Source organism: Pelobates fuscus, chromosome 12 (genome assembly GCF_036172605.1).
Source record: "Pelobates fuscus isolate aPelFus1 chromosome 12, aPelFus1.pri, whole genome shotgun sequence".
Taxonomy (NCBI): domain Eukaryota; kingdom Metazoa; phylum Chordata; class Amphibia; order Anura; family Pelobatidae; genus Pelobates; species Pelobates fuscus.
The window spans coordinates 85,126,641-85,140,318 of NC_086328.1; the positions used below are offsets into that span (position 1 = coordinate 85,126,641).

The 13,678-nt window shown below is 41.5% G+C and overlaps 1 protein-coding gene across 1 annotated transcript in view; it reads right to left on the minus strand.

Moving 5' to 3' along the window:
- PLCB3 (phospholipase C beta 3) overlaps positions 1 to 13,678 on the minus strand; it is a 137,226-nt gene that overhangs the window by 29,706 nt on the left and 93,842 nt on the right. The window contains exons 4-8 of the mRNA XM_063437490.1: positions 6,052 to 6,192; positions 5,862 to 5,941; positions 4,013 to 4,066; positions 2,940 to 3,015; positions 1,300 to 1,400 (exon numbers count right to left, since the gene is read on the minus strand). Coding sequence (XP_063293560.1) covers positions 1,300 to 1,400; positions 2,940 to 3,015; positions 4,013 to 4,066; positions 5,862 to 5,941; positions 6,052 to 6,192 — 452 coding nt within the window. The remainder of the gene's footprint in view (positions 1 to 1,299; positions 1,401 to 2,939; positions 3,016 to 4,012; positions 4,067 to 5,861; positions 5,942 to 6,051; positions 6,193 to 13,678) is intronic.

Consider the following 13,678-nt stretch of genomic DNA (forward strand, 5'->3'; position numbering starts at 1 on the left):
CTGCCCATAAGAGCAGTCCAAATCCAAAATGTTTGAAAGTTCCCTCAGCATGAGAGATACAGCAACCCTAGATAATTGTTTTGGCCTTCTTTGGACCTCATCAGCGAGGTGTAGCTGATTCCCCTCTAGGCACAGCGAGCACCAGGTCTGTGTCTGAATTACCCTTTTTACTTGGGGAGAACCCAAGTAAATGCATTGCAGAAAAAACATAATGGCACAAGTGAGCAATAACATTTTTAAGTCATGAGCAGTGACTAACCAAAGGGCACGCCATTGAGGATTCTCTGAGCTTTTGTCCATTTTCAGAGTTCTCATATTCTCTGTTGTTGCTGAAATGCATTTACTTAGATTTTACCCAAGTAAAAATAGGGTAATCTAGATGTGGACCCTGTGCTCACTGTGCCTAGTTGGGTATCAGCTACACCTCACTGATGAGCCGAAGACGTTCTTCCGTTGTTGCTGTATCTCCTGTGCAGAGAGAACTTGCCACCAATTTGTCCCTTATGGGAAGGATCAGTCTCATATGTAATGGCACAAGTGAGCAAAAACATTTTTTAGACCTGAGTGGGACTAACCTATTACAGTACAAGCTATTGGGGCTTCTCTGAGCTTGTGCCTGTTCACATATTTTCTGTTTTTTTCTGCAATCCTTGCAAGACCTGAGAATGCACATTTCTCTGGACCCAGGCATATTATTCAATACCCCAAAATCCATGTGGTCATGGGTAGTCAAATCATATGAATTGCCCACCTTTTCAATCATCATTGTTAAAATGAATATATTATTTTAATATTAGATGTTGCAATCTAACCTCCCTTCCTCATTGTTGGAAGGGAGGGGATGTGTGTGTACATTTTTATAACCATAAACAGCAAGATGCATTTGTTGGACTTTTTTATGTTCCATAGGGGGTTAAAGATCAAATGTTTAGTGATCAGCAGGTGTGTTTTTAATAGACAGTAAGTTTTTTTCAGATAGCGTTAAATAACAATAACTCCTGGCAAAGGCATAGGAAAGTAATCAAAGTCTGGACATGAAGATAATAACGGTGGGGTGGACATAGAATGAAAAGGGAAGCAATGTATGTGAAAAAAAGGATACAGAGATTGATAAATGAGTGCAGAATGAGAATTAGGATATTCCCATCAAGAAGCAGAGTGAACAGCAAAACAATGACAGACAAAAATACTGATAAAAAGAGAACTGGGAAAAAATACAGAATGAAAGAGAACATAACGTATCATTTTCCTATTATTAAATTAATGGTACTTTAGAGAATCAAGAAGCAGAAATCTTACAGCTCTAGAAGGATCTTATCAATGTCTGGACGCAGGCACAACTTATTTAGGAATCGCTCAAAAATCTCATGGGTAAACTCCTCTGGTTTTATAGACTCGCCCTAGGAGTAAAGAAAGGAAAAAAGTAAAGTGACATTGTAAGTTTTAGGAGAAAAGCTTTGTTTCGTTGTTTGTTTGTTTATGCAATCTCAGGGAGTCCCAGTAGAGTAGATAGTTATTCTAGAGCTGGCTTAAAATTATTCAATGCAACATCTGTGCACATAGAAGGTGTGGTGAGAGTCATTTGATGGTTAACTTTTAGAATGATTTCATAAAATATCATCTAATAATGGGCTTAACATTTCAAATCCTATGTCACTAACAAGGGCTAAAGGTTACAAGCCATTGCAAACCGTTTCCTACTAAATGACCTTTGGTGTAAAAGGTAATGACTGTTATGCTACAGGACCAATGTGTCATTAACTTTGCTGTGATAACATTTTTCAACTTTTCAAATGTCCGTGTGCGTCTACATTTACAAAGAACACACAGAAACTCTTTTTTGCTTGTCTTATAATCCTGGCAGTCTGTCTGGGAAGTATGCAGGCTGTCTGTTTTGTATCTTTTCAAATACTCCCTGCACAGTGTAGTGTCAATGACACAATTACAAGACTTGTATTTCCAAGCCTGAAGGTCAGAAGGTTTGGATGTCCCCAGAACCCAGTGATGGCAATATTTTCCTTTAGCACGTTTCAGAATTCCAAATCTTTCTATATATTTTAAAATTTTAAAAATATATATTTCTCTACCTAACCCCTGCACAATAACAGGAATAGTGTGTGTGGGTGGGGGGAAAATGATTTAAAGTAAAAATATGCTTTCCATTAGAAGCATTGATTAAAGTTTCTTCAAAAAAATAATTGCTGGACAGGGGCACATTTATAGGAGTCTGCGCATCTCCTAGACCCAGATATTTTACAGGTTAACCTCATGTGGGGGTTTAAATATATGGGCCCGGGAGACTTTTAAGTATCTTTGTTCTAGTTTCATTTCAGGTTTTTTTTTGGATGTGCTTTTCACTGACACAGTAAGTAATAATTAATATTAATTGTGATTCATGTTGCTAGCAAGCAGGCATTAAAGGAAGGGGTTTAGCTTGAAAAATTAGAGGTAATATTTGGCCACAATTTTTTACAGGCTGTTGTTTATAACCGCTGTCGGCAGATATTAACTGATAACATTGGAAATGAGCCCTAAATGTCGTATACTTTCCCAGACCACTATTTATTAAAAATCTTTATTAAGACCTGAAAATTGCAATTTTCCAACAGACCCCATTCAAGATGCCTGGCAATTGGTGGTCACACTCTGCATTTTGCTAAAAATATGATAAAAAATAAACTATTAACATTACTGCCTAAAACATGTGCGCAGTAGTGTGTGTATACACACAAACACAAACCAGAAAAAAAATACATGAAATCTTTTCAAATGCTGTTTGCTGTTGTCATCTTTGGAAATAGTGTTTAAATTATTGCACTTGAACAACAAACTGGATTTCTGAGCTGTGACACAAACTCTCCTTTTTAAACTAGCGATGCTGTCCCTTTAAATAATATCTTAGAAGGTTCTTCTTAGCAAGATATTAAATAAAATTTTACCCGGTTAAAGTTCAAGGCACAGGATTCCAGCGCAGTCTCCACTCTCTTCTTATCAGCAGCAAACATCTTTAAGATACTGGGAAAGAAAGAAAAGAATTGCAGTAAAAAAGGAGCATAACATGTTCCCATTGTTTTACCCGTTTAACGGTCTTACGCCCTGTTTGCGCTGACTCTTTGCCTTTGTCAACAGAAGTTTACAACATGCACAAATAACATGCTTGGTAGAGACAGGGCCACAAACACATGACTGTTGATCAAGTAACTAACCACCTGGTACACGTAAAAAAAAAAAATGGGGAAAATTAATCCCAAAATGTCTCTGTGATCAAATTAAATGTCTCATAACTACGGGCAGGATTTCTATCTGGACATAATTCCGATCCAGACGTGGTCAAACTGTAAACTATTACACCAACTACTGCTGTTATTCTATAACTCACCTCACTCTCAGCCATCCTGAGAGAGATGAACGCTTAAATCCAATAGTCACATCAACTCTCCCTGTATGCTTTTCAAGAAAATACCCTGGTCTTCTTATCAAAAGGAAAAAGATGCCAGAAGTAACCGCCCTTTTTTAGCACACAATGACTATAATTCACTAAAGATATGGAAAAATATTAAAATAATACAACTGACAATACTCCCCATTTAAAGTTCCTAGCCTAGGCAAATGCTGCAGCATGCTGACCCTTCTCCCAGACTTGGAAGAGGCACCACTAATTACAAGCCTCTCTGATTGTGGTCTATGGGGATTTTCTTATCCTGCGCAGCAGAGGCTTATGGTAAATGTAGTTTTTCCTCCAGTTGCAGCTCCACTTGGATGATTGTAGCTGAGGACACATGGCTTGGTGCTATCATCCTATTCACAGTTTTATGAACTAGGTTCTAACTGCGTGAGCAGTCAACCAGGCTCTCTCAGGAGTTGGAGACAGAAGGGGATGAACAATTTGGATATCAAAGGAGGATGTGGAATTTCTGAGTGTCTGATCCCTTGACATAATACATAGTAGCCTAGCAGACTCAGGGACTGACAGGCAGAGGAGCAAACTATTAAAAGGAGAAACATTTCTTACTTTTTGACTGGTATTCTGCCATCCTGATTCAACTGAAGCTTCAATTTGGTGTATCTAATAGAGACAAAATCGAGAGTTAACTTGCAGTCAGTGGGGTGATTAGCTGTGTGTTTGTGTGGGGGGGGAGGGGTTCAGTCTGAGGGTGGTGGAGGGTAGATACGAGAAAATGGAAAATCTGTGATGTGGTGTATCTACCCAAACTATACAAAGAGGGGCAAAGATTTGCCATGGCACAATACGCCGAATAGTGCTATGTCCAAAGTAATATTTGATTGGGAGTGAGAACATTTGTGCAGAGGATTAATACACATTGGGAAGCATACACAGCGAAACTCCTCGCTTTGAGACGTCATCCAGGTAGTACAGTGACAATCCAATGGGGCAATATTCTGTGAGTGACACTGTGCTGAGAACTTGCCAGACAAGAGAACTGGCTTTGGAACATAAACCCAACACTTCTATTGAGGAGGTAGGGAGAGTCTGCAGGAAGTGGAGAACAAAATATTATATGAGCGCAACCAAACAGATTGAGTGTCAGCTTCACCTCTCGGTTATATTATGTAGGCACTCTGTTTCGGTTACGGTATATTATGTAGGTACTCTGTCTCGGTTATATTAAGTAAGTACCCTGTCTCGGTTATATTATGTAGGCACTGTCTCTGTTATATTATGTAGGCACTCTGTCTCGGTTATATTATGTAGGCACTCTGTCTCGGTTATATTATGTAGGCACTCTGTCTCGGTTATATTATGTAGGCACTCTGTCTCGGTTATATTATGTAGGTACTCTGTCTCGGTTATATTATGTAGGTACTTTTTCTCTGTTATATTATGTAGGCACTCTGTCTCTGTTATATTATGTAGGTACTCTGTCTCGGTTATATTATGTAGGTATTCTGTCTCGGTTATATTATGTAGGCACTCTGTCTCGGTTATATTATGTAGGCACTCTGTCTCGGTTATATTATGTAGGCACTCTGTCTCGGTTATATTATGTAGGCACTCTGTCTCGGTTATATTATGTAGGCACTCTGTCTCGGTTATATTATGTACGCACTCTGTCTCGGTTATATTATGTAGGCACTCTGTCTCGGTTATATTATGTAGGCACTCTGTCTCGCTTATATTATGTAGGTACTCTGTCTCTGTTATATTATGTAGGCACTCTGTCTCGGTTATATTATGTAGGTACTCTGTCTCGGTTATATTATGTAGGCACTCTGTCTCGGTTATATTATGTAGGTACTCTGTCTCGGTTATATTATGTAGGTACTCTGTCTCTGTTATATTATGTAGGCACTCTGTCTCGGTTATATTATGTAGGTACTCTGTCTCTGTTATATTATGTAGGCACTCTGTCTCTGTTATATTATGTAGGCACTCTGTCTCGGTTATATTATGTAGGTACTCTGTCTCGGTTATATTATGTAGGCACTCTGTCTCGGTTATATTATGTAGGCACTCTGTCTCGGTTATATTATGTAGGCACTCTGTCTCGGTTATATTATGTAGGCACTCTGTCTCGGTTATATTATGTAGGCACTCTGTCTCGGTTATATTATGTAGGTACTCTGTCTCGGTTTTATTATGTAGGTACTCTGTCTCTGTTATATTATGTAGGCACTCTGTCTCGGTTATATTATGTAGGCACTCTGTCTCGGTTATATTATGTAGGTACTCTGTCTCTGTTATATTATGTAAGTAAATTACTTGTCATACATCCCCATTTTAGAATTGTAAAGTGCTGTGGAATATGTTGGCGCTACATAAATTATAGCAATAATAATCCTCTAAATAATACAAATTGTAAATAAATAATAGTAATAATGATAATACTGGTTATACTCACGCTTTTTGTAGGAAGGTGTTCCGAGAAGAATTATGGGCTAGAATATTTGTGGCCAATTTAAAAAGTCCTTCTGTCCAAACCTGAGAGAGGCATAGATAGAGTAATACAATGTGAACAGAAATGAGGTCGAGGAGGGAAAGAAGTTGTATAAAGTAGGCATGGTAAGGCAGAGAATAAACACTACTATTACCTTTGCAGTGTCCTCCTGTACAGCCATAAAGTTAATAAAGTTGACATTAACAATATCAGTGCCGTGAACAACGGTGACTAGTTTATCCTCCGGGCGTTGTTCATTGCCATTAAAGCCAAGCGTCTCCTTCATCCGAGAGTCCTGAAAAATAGAAGAAATGGGAATACAACAATAGTAAAATCAGAGGATAATAGGAGTTACTTTGATTCATAATATCATCAACAATTAACATTGTGATTGAGCAAAAAGTTGTGGTTTTTACTTTCAGATCAGATAGCCAAACTCATTCTTCTAACTCACCTCTAACTGGAACTACAACTCCCAAGATGCTGTGAATACCAGTATGGATTGTATACAGTCCAGCATTCGCCGTATCTATACATGCCTTAAATTTGATTATACATACATACTAACTGTCATTACTTGCGATGCCCAGCAGATGGACACAGAGCTGTGTAGAGGCAAAATATGAACACTTTCCCCTTGGATGCTATTCTATCCTATGCTGAATTACCCCCTAGTTATTATTATGACTTCATTGCAAATAACCAAGGCAACTAATGGTTCAAAACCAGAAACACAGCAACAGGCATTTAACAATACCCAAAATAAGAGGTTAAGAAGCATTTCCTGTTTTGGGCCCTGTTTAAGGCCAGAGGCCATTTGTTTAAGCGTATCCCTGACCCTTTACATTATAGGTTCCCCACTTGCTTCCTTACTGCACCGATTGTAGCTTACTTGGTATGTATATTCCGTTATTCTTTTGTGTCTTGGACATGTGTAACTTTTCTAGTGATATTACTACACAGGTGCTTTTGGAATACAGTATGGTGGTTTTAAAATAATTATTAGCAGTTCATATTTAGTTTGGGGCACATAATTTGATGTGCGGTCTTTATACTATGTGTTTGTGTTCATGGTTTACTTAGGGATGTGTTCAATATCTTTCAATGTCCAACTCCTGGTGATGACCAGCACCATGGTCTGAATCCAAATCTGGCAAACAATGATAGCAATTTATGCTGGCTCAGTAGAGAACCGGCTGACTGAGCAGGTTAGGACATCAAGGAAGAGAAGGTGAGCAGGCCAGGGCAAGGCCGCCTGTAGCTTACAAGATCATGTGTGCATACTGAGACTGATCAGGTCAGTACAAGGCAGTCAGTAGAAAATCATGGCATTAAAGATTAGACTGTAGCAAATCATGGAATTACAAGGCAGACTGTAGCAAACCATGGCATCAAACAGCAGACTGTAGCAAATCATGGCATCAAACAGCAGACTGTAGCAAAGCAAGTCAGTACAAGTCAGACTGTAGCAAATCATGGCAAGCAATAAGCAGTTGAATAGGTCAAGCAAGGAGAAACTGTCTGGAGTAGGTCTGGACTAAGGAAAACTAGCTGAGCCAGTTATGACAATGCAGGCAATAGCTGAGCAAAGGTAGACTGTGGCAGAATAGGTCAGCAAAAAGCAAACTTCGTAACGTACGGTATCTCAGACCATGAGGCACTGTAACAAATCAGTGCAGGTGATAAGAGAGTACAATAGTGCAGGTCAGGCTTAGATTGTAACAGAACAGATCAAGCATTGTTAGTATAAAGCAGAGCACTTTAAGCAGACTAAACTGAGCAGGTGGGGTAAAGGCAGACTGTGGTGGGCAATACAGACAGACTTGTAGAACAACAATTTAGCCGTATGCGGACTAGCTGAGAAGGTCTGGCGAAGGCAGGTATTAGAAGAACACACCAGTAAGTAGCCACTCAGGGAAGGCACCAAGAGGGAGTCACTGTTGCATAATAGGCTTAGCAGTGAGTAGTGGTATAGTTTAGGCTTATTCAGGTTTTATTATAATCGGTCGGAAGGAGTACCATTACAGCAGAAAATGTTAGATGAAGGCAGGCTTAGAAAGGCAGCAGAAGTAGCTTAGCTACCAGCTTTTATATTGCGGGTGGGATGGATAAATGGGGTATGTATCACAAGCACTATATTAAAATAGTATTTAGGGGACATGCGGAAATCTGTATTTTTTATAGACTTTGATTATATTGTGCAGTGTTTATGGTTTATGGAGTCCCCTGGTGCTGTCCAATACTCCTCGGTTTCCGGTCATGGCATGCTAAAGCCAAAGTTAATACTTTGCTAGCTAAGAACTTTGGAATTTCGGATATTGTTTACTGGAAGAGTTTCTGCTGACACAGTTGTGGTTGAGGTGCTTAGAGTCTTCCATTAAATAAAGACTGACGGCACTGAAAACAGTGAGGTCCAGAGTTGAATCCCTTCAGATCTGTTCTGAAGGGGGCATTGCCTTTGTTTTTTGTTTTTTTATTTGCCACAAAAATCAGTGATCTCTAGCAAAATAATCAGCACATGGTCCGTAACACCCATCATCGTCAATATATACTCAACAAGTATATCACAACCCTAAGCTTACTAAAAATGGTAGTAAAAGACACAATCTGTGACAGAAAGCATACTTATTTAATGTTTCAATAGAAGCTACTTATGATAGTACAACCCGAGCCTCCTTAGCCTTCTTATAAATACTCAAATTAAACACCGCCTACTTGAAAACCAGTTACTTGACTGTCGTACATTCAATAGTACTCCAACACTTTGAAAGTGTATATGTGAATACTCACAGATTCATGCACTAGGTACAATCAGCAACATCATGGATAATAAATGAAACTACTTTATGAGCAAGTTCATGAGTTCATGTCCAATTACCTAGATCAATATTTTCAAGAAAAGGAGAAGTGTGACATCTTCCCTTTTGTACAATGGAAAGCACAGAAATGTATTATAAGGGGAAATCTTATTAAAAGAACACTATAATATTAGGAATACAAATGTGTATAGATAATGCTATATCCCTAGTAGTCATTTAGGTCTCTGTCCCAACCTGTAGGGAAAAAAAGGTAATCTCTAAAGTCCCACCTCCTTGGCTGAGATCATTGCGATCGATTATCTCAGCCAATCTAATGCTTTACCATAAGAAAGCAATTGCACTCTAGTGTGCATGCACAGAAATACACACCGCAGCAATCAGATGGTCTCTATGAGATCATCTGATTGAAATAGCTGAGTTTTTGCTATTTTGGGAGAAGCACCTCTAGCCGCGGTCACTTAGGCATTTAAACGCTGCAATGTAAACAATGAATTTTCTAAACTAGTTACTCAAATTAAACAAGTACATTTTATATATTATTTTACATCAGAAATGCACTGACATTACTTTAAATACTTTCCTAGTTTCCCACTCCCATTTTTCAAAACCTAAATATTAAACCACCTTCCTGTTTTTTCTGTTAAAATGCCATAACTAATCAATTGAAAAACTTTAATACACTGTCTGTGGGAATTCTCAACCAAGTCATAAACGCTGGCAATCACAGATTCTCAATCAATAATATATCCTCGATCGTGATGGGAGAGTCCAGCTCCTCCAGCTGGTCCCGCATTAGTGACCGGGTGATGTATTGGTCTAAGTACTCCTGCATCAGCGCCTGTCTCCGTTGTATCGCAGTTTCTTGTGTTTCCATTGGTAGATTGTAGAGTCTTGAGTAGAACTCTCAGATCCCTATTGCTACGGTCTGTTCTCTAGATTACATATCAGTGCTAGCTCTCCATCTCCCTTTGTAGCCATGAAAGTGGTGGGCGAAAGTGTCATACAAAGCGTTCAGGTTCTTCTGTTCTACAATACTCAGTATTGAGTCAACTAATGACCAAAACTATTGCAACTAAACTTTTGAGATACTACTTACAATTTACTTTACTTGGGAGTTTCCATGGCTTGCACAACTAATCTGTTAAAATATACACCTATATGTGTATTTGATTAATTCCGCTTTAGTTTTATGTATTATTGCGAATACGTTTCTTTTTTTTTTTTATAAATCTGTTTTATTAGTATGATACGAGGTCAGAGGTTCAAGTGTACAGACATATTCGTAAGCGAGGACTCGCAGGTCCTAATTGCTCGAAACCTGAAAAAGTATTATACAAAATAAGTGAACTGTTAACATACAGAATTATACATGACATATACATAGTCGGCAAGGCAGACGTAGTGTTATAAACAGCGTTCAACATATAATGACACCATCCTAATGCGCCGCATAACAGAGCGGACAGCTAGAAGTCACCTTTGTGTAGTGCGCTACGTGTCTGAAGTGTACCCTACTAGTTGTGGTGGGGTACGTGAGGCATTGTGATTAGCGTCGCTATAGCGGGGTGCAGTCCAGGTCGGGTATAGCTAGATATCATGGGTCTTCGTGTGGCTATGAGGCTCTGCGTCACCCACTTGTAGGAGTATGTGCGTGCGTTAGCGGTCATGCGGACCGCCGCTATTCTACCAAACACCACATCCCCACTCAAGTCAATTGTGTATGAGACCCTAAACCCTCAACCAATTCCGTGAGAGGCAGTGTGAGGCAAACCCAATGTCCACCTGGCCGAATCGCCCGGCCCCTACATTAATAGAAATGTGTCACCACATCTAGCGTGTATTATAGTCATGTGTTTGTAACAGTTGAGGATCCTAGAGAAGAATCAAGAATATATAGATGGAGAGAGAAAAGGAATTGAGAGAGAGAGTAGAATAGGATAGGAGAGTTGCTCCCAAGTTCAGTTATAGATGGTTTAGGGAGGATATGGAGGGTAGGGGTGGTCAAACCCCGCCGGGCCAGGTGCCCTTTCTTCCAACTCTCAGTGGCCATTAGATATGAATGCAAACCATGGTTGCCACAGCTCCGCATGTCTGTCCCCTCTACCAAGCAACGAGGCCCGAATAGCTTCCGCTCCGTGAATCTCCTCCACCCTACGAATCCATTCTTCCTTCTTGGGAATCTCTGTCTTCTTCCAGTATAGGGGGATCAATGCTTTGGCCGCATTAAGGAGATGGCGCAGGATCGATTTTTTGTATCCAGCAATCGACAGCGTCGAAATATGTAGGAGGGCTAGCGCCGCCGTCCATTCCGCCGTCGCCCCCAAGATTTCGACGATCGCATCCCTGACCATTTCCCAGAATGGGACTATAAGGCGACAGTCCCACCAAATGTGTACGATCGTGCCCCTTTCCTCAAGACACCTCCAGCATGTCGGGGGCGTCGTTGGAAAAATCCTATGGAGTAATATGGGTGTCCGGTACCATAGGGCCAGTAGTGTAACGGATCCACTGGCACCCCGACTGGGTACCTCCGTTGAAAGATGCTCCTAGCGCTTCCAGAGGACTCCAAGCACTCCACCAGACACCATAAGCACCGCAGGCTGCAGCTATCTCCCTTCAGAACGAAGCAGGAACAAGCTCTTACAAGAGCTCAGTGATTATAGCAAGGGAATATGCCTAGCATAGCAATCCCTTGTAGCAGATTCCCCCAATAAGAGACAGGACTCAAGTTGAGGGTAAAAATAGAACTCTCTGGCTGCTAGCTTGCAGCCCTTTTTATTAGGTGCTCCAATGAAGGGGAGGGACACACACAGTAACGTACATTAACCAATCACACAATAGTTACATCCCACACATAGCCCTCCCCTCTACCTGTAAACTAATTATCTGTACACACAGGAAATACAATTATCCTAGGTAGGGAAAATACAGTTTTTACACAACATTCATAACTCCCAAAATATACATCACATTCGCATAAAAATACATATACACAATCAATCCATTCGGGGGAACAACATACTCAAAAATCATACGAATTGGACCAGGGGTTCAAAAGTTAGTACAAATGTGCATTTGACCTTCTGGAAGCATGGTTTTTAGAAGCTCAAACTAGTTCCCCAGAATCCTCTATCCTGGAGACAATGGAGAAGCTGATTTAATTATATCCAGGGACAAACACAGCCTCCATTAAGCACATGTTACCAGCAACCACCAAAAGACATAAAAATACATAACTCCTGTTATACTAAACAGAACCCCCACATTCAACCCATCCCCAGATGGCTTGGATCTGAGCGCTCAACATATCCAAACAGCGTTTAGATGCCACAAACACAGTTCAAACGCCATGGGGTTTAAGTTTCGTATGGGCTGATGAGAGGGCCCATAATCCTGGGGCAGCCCAATAACCCACAGTATGCCCAAATACCGTGCATAAAGGGCCAAATCGCCCAGGGACCGTAGTCACAGGGTAAGAGGCGGGCAAGCAGCCCCCTCCAAACCACAGTGGCGAAGTGGCTTTCGCTACAAGTAGTTTATAGTTCGTTTCCTGGTATTGAGTGCAGACGGAGCTTTTGTGCTGCCAGAGCAGCGCAGTTTCCCATTGCTGGGACGTAAAGGCAGTACCTAACAAAGTCTCCCATTGCCTGCGGAAGACATTATTCTCTGTCAAGTGTCCCACCACCATGTGTTGGTAGAGGGTGGATATAGGTTTTCCCAGCGGTGAGCCCCTTTCGCAGTGCCGTTCAAACCAGGTGAGGTCTCTGTGTAGTTTCTCCTTGTTGCGTACATTATTGTAGTAGTGCTGTACCTGCATATAACGTAGTGTGAGCAGAGGCGTCCGTGGCGATTGTCCCAGTAGGGAATCCAGGGATTTCAGGGCGCCATTACGCAGGACTGTGGAAATGGGAACATGGGTGCGGCTCTCTGCAAAGGGCCATGCGCTAGGTGGGATGCCCCCGCCTATCGCCGGGTTATGGATGATGGGGAGTAAGGGACTAGGTGTGGGCGAGACATGTGGTTGTTCTCTCACGTGTTTCCAGCTGATGAGCGTTTGTGTTATGATGCCTACCGAGTTCCCCTTGTCAACTGCCATAGGTCTTCCCGCCCAGATGGCGTATTTCAGTTGTGCCTCCTGCCCATCCTTAGTCAGTGTCACCCACTGTTTCTGGTGCGTGGTTGCATGCCATTCCAGGATGCGCTGGAGGGTCGTGGCCTGGTGGTATTTTTTAAAATCTGGTAATGCCAGTCCCCCACGGCATCGTGGTAAGCAAAGCAGATCGTGGCGGAGCCGCGGTCTCTCGCCTTTCCAGACATAGCGGAGAATTGCCGATCTCAGTGTGTCGCGTGTATATTGTAAAGTGAGTGATAGTATTTCTTAAATTCCTCAGCTATCTCAGCCGGGAAGATCGTGGAGGTGCCCGAAGAGAGGCGTAGGCTGCGAACCTGTGAACGGGGGGCATTCCCCTTCAGGAGATGAGCTAGGTATTTCCCCCCCTTGTTGGCATGAGTATAGAAGAACCCCCGATTGCGTTGTAGGGAATTGAGATAACGTTTTGTGAGAAGATCCTTCAGTTGTCGTCTGGCCTGCATGAGTTTCCCATATGTCTCCATCAGGTGAGAGTGTTTGTGTTGCTGTTCTAGAGCTGATATTGATTTGTATAGATCCGCCATTTCGAGTGCAGCTGCTTTCTTTTTGTGGGACGCTATTCGGATGAGTGTGCCTCTAATAACGCTTTTATGTGCCTCCCAAATCGACACTGGAGAGGTTTCCGGCACGTCGTTTTCTTGGAAATACTGTTCTAAAGCTTGGGCAATTTGGGTCCGTGTCCCAGGATCGAGTAGAAGGGCTTCATTCAGCCTCCAAGACCACGACGAGGGCCGATAGAGAGGAGATTCAAGGTCCACTGTGACCGCGTTGTGATCTGACCACGTGGCTGGATCTATGGTAGCGGAGATGAG